We start from the raw sequence: 11,133 nt of genomic DNA, 5'->3' as shown, positions 1-11,133 counted from the left end.
GGGCCCCCAAACTTGTCATTTCTTCTTTTGGCAGCCTTGTGGTCATGTGTTCATTATCTGCTCTTCCAGCTTTTGACACCGACACTACAATTACACTCTCAGACGCACTGATTAATCCAACATGGAGGCTTTTTTTGTCAACAAAAATGAAAAGAGCCTTCATTTGCGGACACTTTGCCAGGCAGCAGCTGCTTGTTTATGCAGATAGTCCACATTACAATAAGACGTTTCAATGGCCGCTTAAGTGTTCTCTTAACCTCTTGTGTATACATCGCGCAGGGAAACAATAGAACAGAGCTATTCAGCTGAATTGGTCCAGGGGGGACTGAGCTTCTCTATTCTTATTTTGTAGGTAATGTCAACACAAGACTGCAATACCTTTTGAATTTATACTTCATCAAATGGCAAACCAAGTCATTCTTGATATAATGGGAGCGCTTTTCTGTTTTTAAGGACCTACATTGGATCCACGCTAATCCCGGAACGGAATCCCCATGAATAACATATGGATATATAAACCAAAAGAAAGATTAGACTCCTTTCTTTCATCAGGAAACACCATTCTTTAATAATCCATAGTAGAACAACATAGGTAAGTTTCAGGAAAATATCAGTTCCCGACTATAAACATCAAATTAAAAGCACAGAATGGATACCAAATCATCACTGTTATGAGTCTGGAGTTCATTTTAGAGCAGGATTCTAACATAACATCACCGTTTGGTGCTTGGGTGACAGTATTGTGATAGCATGACTTACGTAACAAATGTGCACATTAGCACTCAAAACAGACATCATAGCATCATCAGCCTTTATGCATTCACACACACGCAGTATCAGCATTTGGGAAGGATGAGGTGAAAGTCAAAGTTGGCACACAACTATGGTGCCTTCAAGGCCCGTTAAACAAGGTGGGACAGGTTGCTATAGAAACCCAATGAAACCAAATTAAAAAAACCTGGGATTTCTAACTGTATATTATTTTTCCAAATAAAATAACCACCTTTATTTGTAATATTTATATTCAGTTGCTCTATATGATATGTTTTTACATGTTGTATTTATTGTGTTAAACGATACCAAAGTGTAAGATAATGAGGTTTGTTTCTACTGAAGTCAGTGAGTGTGACCAATCCCGGTGGAGCAGGCGTACCTAGAGGAGGGTTGGGTGACTGTTTGGGTCGGAAGCAGGAAGTCCATGGAAACGCTGCAGAAAGAAGAACCTCCTTCATGCAACACAGTGGAGATGCCTTTTTACTTCCTGGTTGACGTGCAGCGTGTATTTCAGTGGAACAGATGGCAGGCTGAGTGCATCAAACATGCTCTCTTCTATTGTGTAGTTGCATCATCACCTCTTGCACATACATATTTGGGAGTCAGTGATCATGTTAGGAAATAAAACATATAAATACATACTGTATATTAAATACATTGATGTAACTTGGATCCGCTACCACACTTTTGGGTCGGGAACCACCAGTTGCGAATCACTGTTGAATGTCTCTGCAATATAGTCATCATTTAAACCATTTTTATTAATAATATTCTGTGAAGGTCTGTTACTGGATGTTATTTTCTCCATTGTTCCCGCAATCTTCTATTCTCTCATCGCCATCCCGTAATCAATCACTGTCCTTTTTACTTGACGAGGAAGAGCAATAATAATAATAATAATAATAAAAAACAAAACAACAACAAGAGGACTTGAGAGCGTCTGCGCCAGACACAAAACATAGGCTGTGGTAAATATTAAATTTAAAGGATTCCCAGATAAGGCGGCTTGAAAAATTGAGGCAGCACCCCATTCTTCTAGATAAGAGACGACGGAGCCATCTGGAGGCTGCGAGATAGCGAACTCCCACGCCAATGCGCGAGACCTCACTCTCATCCGCGGCGGTGAAAAGCATTGCCGACACTTTCATTATGTTAACTTCAGAAATGAACTCATTGGCATTCATTGCATGCGCTTTTTTTTTTTTTTTTTGTGTGGCTTCATAAGCACACAAGGTTGCGGTACGGCCGGTCAGTCTTCATACTTAAACCCTGAAATGAGTGGAGAAGCACTGCTGATCACACCCATTATTATAAACATATTGTTCCATAGATGCATAAAAAGACAGCTTTTTTAATGTAATGCTATTGTCCAGCATTTCCTATGTAACAAACCATGTTGTTGAAATGTTGAATTACTATTTTTGAGGGTCCTCAATAGGCGGCCTGCAGGCTACTGAAATATCAGTAGCGCTCATTTATGCAGTACTTCTTCTGCTCGGCAGAGGGCAACAGCGAGTCCTATGAGGCCCAATGAAGGAAAAAAAAAAAACAGAAAAATATGATGGACTTTTACCAGAGACTGGACTACAAAATATACGTCATTTGCTCCGGTTTTGAACTATTTTATAGCATTTCTGACAACACAACTTGGGCACAAGAACAAGATACTAGATTGGGAATACCTTCGAATGGAACATTCATTCATTTATTTTCTACCGCTTATCCTCACAAGGGTCGCGGTGGGTGCTGGAGCCTATCCCAGCTGTCTTCAGGCAAGAGGCAGGGTACACCCTGGACTGGTCGGCAGCCAATCACAGGGCACATATAGACAAACAACCATTCACACTCACATTCATACCTATGGACAATTTGGAGTCGCTAATTAACCTAGCATGTTTTTGGAATGTGGGAGGAAACCGGAGTACCCGGAGAAAACCCACGCATGTGAAGGTGGAATTGAACTCGGGTCTCCGAGCTGTGAGGCCTGTGCGCTAACCGCTCGACCATAATTATGACTAAATATTTTTATTATATTCCTGTAGCATTGTTTTCCGCAACTTAACGTTCCAAAAATGAAAATGTTGACTTCAAAAGAATTGACTTTAATATTTCAACTTTATTTTACTAAAATGACAATTTTATTGGATTTCTTCTTTTTAATATTTAGTTTTTGTTGTGAAATTACAAGTCTCACAAAGATATGCTGGAGCCTATCGCAACTGTCTTGGGGCGAGAGGCGGGGTACACCCTGGACTGGTCGGCAGCCAATCACAGGGCACATATAGACAAACAACCATTCACACTCACATTCATACCTGAGGAGCCTGAGGAGCACAAGAGCCCAGAGGGAGGCTGACGTCATTGCAGCTCCCTCAGCAGATGCAATGCATTATGGGAAAACTTTAAAAGATGTATTTTTTCCATTGTAAACTCATATTGGTACATTAGTTCATTTTCTACCGCTTATCCTCACGAGGGTCGCGGGGGTGCTGGAGCCTATCCCAGCTGTCTTCGGGCGAGAGGCGGGGTACACCCTGGACTGGTGGCCAGCCAATCACAGGGCACATATAGACAAACAACCATTCACACTCACATTCATACCTATGGACAATTTGGAGTCGCAAATGGGAGGAAACCGGAGTACCCGGTACCCGAAAACCCACGCATACACGGGGAGAACATGCAAACTCCACACAGAGATAGCCGAGGGTGGAATTGAACTTGGGTTTCCTAGCTGTGAGGTCTGCGCGCTAACCACTCGTCCACTGTGCAGCCCTCGACTGGAACAGAGGGGTAGATTTGTTGATAGATATGAGCTCTTGCAGTTTCCGCAGAATTCCGCAGAATTTTTAGCCCTTTTTATATAAATCTAATCAAACAAAATGAAATGTTGTCTGACTAAAAAGTGCAAAACCCACTTTCAGCATCAAAGAACATAAGGAATTTTCTTCAGACCAATTCTCCACAGACATGATGCTGGAAGTTTGTCCGACAGCAGCTCCTGTGGGAATGTTCTGTGCTTGTTATTAAAGCGATCGTGTATCGTGAGTCTGTCCTTAAACCACAAACGGAGGCAATAAAGTTGTATTCTACACTAGTGTGTTGGTGTCATTACATTTTCGAGACACCAGGAAGTTAGCTGCCATGCTAACGTTCGAGTTAAGTCTTATATCCAAGATGGCTTATTGTGATTATTATGTCTACGATGTTGGATAATAAAGGTGCAAATGTGACTATAGGGGTGTTTATTTAATTTTTAAGGGCTCTAATAATGGTAAAAGTCATATTTAGGAAACCATAAACAGTTTTTTTTATGTTCTCTTTATGAAAATATTCAATTTATTAAAATTTAACCACATACAAAGCTGGGGTTTTTGCTAGCTGGACATAATGATTTTTTTTGGTGGGGAGGTGGGAGTGTCAGGGGGCTTGTATTTCCTCTAAATTCATCTTGACTGCCTGTTTGAAAGCAAATAATATTCCTGTAACAGAGTCCCAGGTTGGGAATAACCAACCACACACCTCGGCCGCACTATTATCTTTGCAGCCACATCGGATTTAGCTCCGGGATAATACTTTTGTCACTATGTTTTATCTGCCGTCTCACTCACGTAAACCCCACGCCGTTACCCCCCTAAATACCACCCCCCCCCCCTTTCCTCGGCAGAATTCAGATGGAGGTCGATTCGGAATTGCGTACTTATCAATTTGACCTGCATTGCATAGCGACTGTCCTATAGGCTCCGGGATGAAAAGCTGTTAACGGAGTGATAACGGAATGACCCTGGAGTGATAACCTTCTCGGTAGCCTCGAGGACACGCCGTTTTGCTTCCCGCTTCGCCGCGCTTCGTTCTCAACCTCAGGTGCCGGAAAGATGATCATTAAGTTTGGTTCAAGTGTCCGCCGACCGCGTTGTGAAATGTGAGGAAAAGACAATCTGGTGTTAAAATGCAGCATTTTTTTTTTTTTTTTTTTCTCGCTCTTTGTTGCCGCGGCGATTGCACAGTCACTTTGATTAATTTACTTAAGCATGCTGACATCTGCGTTTGCAGATTTTCATTAAGATCAATGGCAAAAAGCTTCTACTTGTCGAAGTTATTATCCCCGAAAGGCACGGTGGATTAAGTGGGGAAAAAAAGAAGGCACTCATTATTAAGATAACATTTTCACAATCAATTGTATTGTTTTCTTTACGGCAGCTTTTTAGGAAATATAATTCGATTTACATTTGAAGGATGTACGTACATAGGCCTGCAGGCTGGAAGTATGTTGCAGGAGAAAAAGAGTGTCAACCTTAGTTTTAATCCTTCCCTTTCCACTGTTTGTGTGATGTTATGTTGTTATCTTAATGATAATCGCTGCCTGTATTTCTGCCCCCGGGAGCTCCTCTGCCAGGCTGGGCCAGTTCAGGAGCGTCAGCATCCTTATCAACAGCTTTGTCATTAAATCAGCTTTTTCTACGCTACATCCAAAAGTTTACCGCTGCCGTCGCCCCTTATCGTGAGATCAGCACGCCAGTTTTCTTTTCAATCGTGGCTTTGCAAATTCAGCCGAGCGAGGGAATAGATGAAATAAGAGCGCAGACTTTTTTTCATAGCGGAGGAAAAAGACAACATTTCAAATTATGACATGCGTTTGTCTTATCATCAATGGGATGTGTGTTTTTAACAGGATGGAGGTCAAGGCTCAAGCGTTTCCGACACATTGACCGTACAGAGACAAATAGAATCTCTTTTTCAAAATGATGTTTACAATGTCGGTGAAATAACTGATGGAGTCCAAAAAAAAAAAAAAGATATATTACTTAGCTGCTTGAAAGTCTTTGCTGACTCTGTCATTGATCTCCATTACAGTGGAACCTTGGTTAGCATCATTAATCCGTTCCAGAAGGTGCGAGGATTGTAATCGTAATTATAATAATAATAATTGTAGTGGGGGTTGCACGGTGGTCGAATGGTTAGCACGCAGACCCCCGGTCTCCCCAGTTTTCTCCGGGTACTCCGGTTTCCTCCCACATTCCAAAAACATGCTAGGTTAATTAGCGACTCCAAATTGTCCATAGGTATGAATGTGAGTGTGAATGGTTGTTTGTCTATATGTGCCCTGTGATTGGCTGGCCACCAGTTCTGGGTGACAGCTGGGATAGGCTCCAGCCCCCCCACGATCCTTGTGAGGATAAGCAGTCGAAAATGAACGAATGTTTTAAAACATATCGCTAATATTGGATCAACAAAGTCACATCTTATTTGGTATTTAGCAGCAACAATTGCAATCAAATGTTTTAATACTAACACTGCAGGGCTGCACGGTGGACGAGTGGTTAGCGCGCAGACCTCACAGCTAGGAGACCAGGGTTCAATTCCACCCTTGGCCATCTCTGTATGGAGTTTGCATGTTCCCCCCGTGCATGCGTGGGTTTTCTCCGAGTACTCCGGTTTTCCTCCCACATTCCAAAAACACGCTAGGTTAATTAGCGACTCCAAATTGTCCATAGGTATGAATGTGAGTGTGAATGGTTGTTTGTCTATATGTGCCCTGTGATTGGCTGGTGACCAGTTCAGGGTGTACAACCGCCTCTCGCCCGAAGACAGCTGGGATAGGCTCCAGCACCCCTGCGACCCTTGTGAGGAAATGCGGTAGAAAATGCTAAATGCTAAAAACATATAACGTCAATTTTACCTTGATCAAAGACATGATTGTTGACAGACGGCGATTTGGCAACGAGATCCACTCGGACACCAACTTGGAGTTATTACTTGAATTCAGTAGTGTTTTCTCGCCATCTCGATCAAAATGCTGGTGCTTGCAACTTTATTTGGTTATATATTTTGCAGGCGTGATCAAATAAAAGCAGCGACATGTTAAATTAGCAAATAACTGTAAAGTCAACCACTGATGACATCATAGGTTTCCATGTATCAGCAATAGGCACATTCAAGGAAAACACTTAAAAAAAAAATGTTGCCCATCATTCACAATCGTCATGAGACATCAATACACGTCTTTCTTTTTTCTGTGCCTTCTAAAGATATACAAACAAAGAGACAGCTCATTACCGCACGTAATGGGATACACATATTCCGCCTATGAAGCCTTGTGAAGAAGACTCCAAAAAGCAGCCACAGTACTCCATTTTATGTGTATAATGTGGCGTGCATACTAACCATACATTGTTATCATTATTATTATTATTATTATTATTAACATTGTTGCATCGATCGAACTACCGAACTACGTTTCAGTGTTATGTGAAATCAATGCGCCCAGCAAGGTAGTTCTCTTAACACTAAAACTGACCAAAATATGACAAAATACTGTAAATATCATAAATGTATGTGTTATTACATGGTCACAACATTGTTGGAGGTTGTTAGAGGTGTTATAATAGCGGTCTTTAAATGTGTCTCATTACATTCAGTAATGAGGTGACTCTATTTTATCTGTTTTTATACCTTTAGAACGGACAGAAAGGAGAAAGATGTGTGTTCATGTCTGGGAAAAGGATTGTGGATTCACTCATTCATTTTCTACGATCCTCACGAGGGTCGCGGATGTACGAGAGACGGGGTACACCCCGGACTGGTGGCCAGCCAATCACAGGGCACATGTAGACAAACAACCATTCACACTCACATTCATACCTGTGGACAATTTGGAGTCGCTAATTAACCTAGCATGTTTTTGGAATGTGGGAGGAAATCGGAGTACCTGGAGAATATGCAGAGATGACGGAGGATGGGATTGAACTCGGGTCTCCTAGCTGTGAGGCCTCCGTGCTAACCACTCAACCGCCGTGCAGCCCGGGATTGTGGATGATTTAATTTAATTAGTGCAGTTTTCCTTTAAGAACACAGGCAGTGTATTAGCAACACAAGACGTGGGTCATATTGTATGCAAACCGACTCAGGCTACATTTTTATCGTATTTTTTGACGATAACCGAAAAACACATGAGCTAACTGTATTTAAAAATGAACATAACTGCTTCTCTCTGCTTTTCTGTTTCATGGCTGCAGGTCATTGGTGTGTTTGAGTGACAAATCTCGACACCCCAATTATCAGACAGTCATAAAACAATATTAGACCACCCTTGTTTCTTCAGTGTATCGATCCATTTTAATGGCTGCTACAATTAAAGGTACATTTCTTGGCACAGATATGATGACAACAAAAACAGCTCATAAGAGTTCCATGGTTTCATGGTTTTCTTGGTCACCAAAATCAGTTCTTACATGAATAACGATTTGGTATTTGGCGTTGTACTGCCAAAAAAATAAAACAAGGTCCCTTTCCTTGTACCAGGCATTAAAATGAACAAGAAACTGAAGGAACAAAGTGGTGTAATATTTTTTACCATGACAATATGTCTGCTACAAACAAAAATGTACTGATGTCTTTGTCCTTATTGCAACACTCAACACCCCAATTATCAGACAATCTGTCTTTTTCAGATATACAGTCATAAAACAATATTAGACCACCCTTGTTTCTTCAGTGTATCGATCCATTTTAATGGCTGCTACAATTAAAGGTACATTTGTTGGCACAGATATCATGACAACAAAAACAGCTCATAAGAGTTCCATGGTTTTCTCGATCACCAAAATCAGTTCTTACATGAATAACGATTTGGTATTGGCGTTGTACTGCCAAAAAAATAAAACAAGGTCCCTTTCCTTGTACCAGGCATTAAAATGAACAAGAAATTGAAGGAACAAAGTGGTGTAATATTTTTTACCATGACAATATGTCTGCTACAAACAAATGTACTGATGTCTTTGTCCTTATTGCAACATTGTGACGGCGGTTTTCTTTTCAATTGCAAATTGAGCCATGCGGGGAAATAGATAAAATATCGCAGAGGCTTTTCCGTTGGGGAGGGGAAAAAAACATTTAATATTCAGACAAATACAAATTGACATGTTTTGCATTTGTCTTATCGTCAATGGCTTTTAAGCTGCGTGTCTTTGTGGTCTGGGTTCTACTGAAAAGCGTTGCTCTATGGGCGCAAAACAGTTACTTTGCAGTTCATGGCTTTTTTTTTTGTTCTCTAACTTAAGTCATTCTGTTTAAGGGTTTGTATCACGGACAAGATGACAATTGTGGTCCCTAGCTGTATGTACAGAAGGCAAGCTTTGAAACGCCCCAGTCCGGACTGACCTCCCAAGGCTGCAATTGGTACTTAATTCTTGTGAGAAAGCACTGTTCTGTCTGACTGACTGTTCTGATTGTCTCAGCGTTGTGCTTGAGCGGAGGGCAGCTCCAAATGAACTCTTCGGATCCAATCCCCCCCCCGCCCCACCATGCACTGTTGACATCCAGTCAGTGCGGGAGGAGGACTGAGACCCCCTCTCCGGAACACACCCGCTTACACAGCGGGAAACTGCTGAGCGGCGAAGGTGTGAGAGGTCTCTTAAATGCTGACTGCGTGCCGCCGTCCCTCTCTTCCCACAATGCACCCAGAGTCTCCGGGGGTTGGTAGCCCGGCTCCCGGGGGTCCAGAGGATCTTTGGAGAGGAGGATGCTGATGGAGGGCACGGTCCTGTGCACGGTCATCTCCGACGTCCCCCCGTCGGTGTTCTCCCACACCTCTTTCACCACCTTGTACTGCAGCTTGGTCAGCTGGTGCAACGATCCCACTTTTCGCTTCATGATCTCGGCGCAGGTGATGGTCTTGGTGACGGCACGCCCTGACCCGGTGAAGACCACTTGCCTCAACCCGCCGCCTTCTCCGCCTCCACCGTCTCCGCCTTGCATCCGTGCCATGGCGAACCCCATCAAGTTGCGGATCTTACTCCCTTCTTTCACCCGCATCTCCAGCACCCCAGAAGCCAGTCCGGGGAAGGGGCATGGACTGTTCTCCTCGGTCCTGCAGACTTTCTTGAAGCCTTCCTGCCCCAGTTTGAGAGCAGGCGGTGGGACTGGTAAGGGTGGCGGCACCCCAGATGCCAGTCCGGGGAAGGGGCATGGACTGTTTTCCTCGGTCCTGCAGACTTTCTTGAAGCCTTCCTGCCCCAGTTTGAGAGCAGGCGGTGGGACTGCTAAGGGTGTCGGCACCCCAGACGCCAGTCCGGGGAAGGGGCATGGACTGTTCTCTTCGGTCCTGCAGACTTTCTTGAAGCCTTCCTGCCCCAGTTTGAGAGCAGGCGGTGGGACTGGTAAGGGTGGCGGCACTTTAAAAGTACTTGAAACATCGTTTGTCACTTTGGGCAAGCTTACATCGGTGCAAACTTGACCCTGGTACGTAGGATAGGCCCCGAAGACTTGACCAGTCTCCATTTGAATCTTTGTGTTTACTTCCAGTCCAGGGTAAGGCTTGAAGGTGCCCCCGGTCAGGAAGTGACCACTGACCACTCCGTCCCCTGTGAACATTACCCCTGTCTTTATAGTGTCGCTAAAAATCCGGATTTTTTCAACTCAACTCCAGATCTTTTTTCCATATTTTTTTTTTCTCCAGTTCAGAGCTCTAAAGTTTCACAAGTTACCCCCCCCCCCCACTTAGAGCAATATCAATGCAGTCTTTCATGCAGACGACTCAGAAAAAGCTGGCGAATTAAGATAAACGCCCGGGCTGCTGAATCAAAAGCACCGTCAAGACCATTCATGATGTTCTTTAAAGAGCATCTCCATTTCTTTAGAGTGAGGGACCGTTAGGAAAGTACTCTGGGGGACAGATAAATAAAATAAAAATAAAACAAACACTCTGAATTCTATATGCAGCTCTAACTTTTCCAAAGACAAGGAAGATTCCACCTTAAAGTGATGCAGTCCAGTCCAATTCAATCCGTTCGGTAGTTTCTTTTAAGAGTCTTTCTGTGGTCCGGTTCTTGAATTCCGGCGTCTCTTTTAGACTTTTGCCTCGGAGTTCCGCACCTGGAGGTTCCCCCCTCCACCGGAGCTCTGCTTCGTCTCCAGTGACGCAAGGACGTAAAAGTCTGTTGTGCTCCCCACAAAGAGACATAAGGGACAGGAGCTGCTTCGCCGATGCTCACAGGAGGAGTGTCTGCATGGCCGAGAGTGGGGCAGACGGGGGGGGGGTGGGGTGGGTGGGCATGAGGGAAAGAAAAGGCAACCCTCTTAAAGGCGCAGAGCTTTTCATCTTTTTGACGAGGACGCCCTCCCCCACTGATGCCAGCTTGCCGTGTCCCTTTAAGAGCGCTGCACATATCCCCGTACAACTTTGTCAAATCTCTTTTAGAGGACATTCCAGTCTTCAATGTACATGACTGATTAAATCTGAGTGCTGGTGGGGAGACTCAGTCAACCTTTTCATAAAAAAAAAAAAAAAAAAAAAAAGCATTTTGGGCCCTGAAACAATGAATTAAATGAATCAGTACCGTAATTGAAAACATCCTTCAA

The 11,133-nt window shown here is 43.4% G+C and overlaps 1 protein-coding gene across 1 annotated transcript; it reads right to left on the bottom strand.

Moving 5' to 3' along the window:
* Positions 1–7,600: 7,600 nt before the first annotated feature.
* On the bottom strand, positions 7,601–10,776 carry LOC131139401 (uncharacterized). Its single transcript, XM_058089015.2, has one exon. The coding sequence runs from the start codon at positions 10,144–10,146 to the stop codon at positions 9,097–9,099; it is 1,050 nt and encodes a 349-aa protein (XP_057944998.2). The 5' UTR covers positions 10,147–10,776; the 3' UTR covers positions 7,601–9,096.
* Positions 10,777–11,133: the final 357 nt, after the last annotated feature.

The sequence above is a fragment of the Doryrhamphus excisus genome, linkage group LG13 (genome assembly GCF_037039965.1).
Source record: "Doryrhamphus excisus strain RoL-2023G ecotype Guam linkage group LG13, RoL_Dexc_Guam_v1.1, whole genome shotgun sequence".
NCBI classification, from domain to species: domain Eukaryota; kingdom Metazoa; phylum Chordata; class Actinopteri; order Syngnathiformes; family Syngnathidae; genus Doryrhamphus; species Doryrhamphus excisus.
Note: the sequence above shows the minus strand (reverse complement) of the source record. Positions and strands in the feature narration are given on the sequence as shown.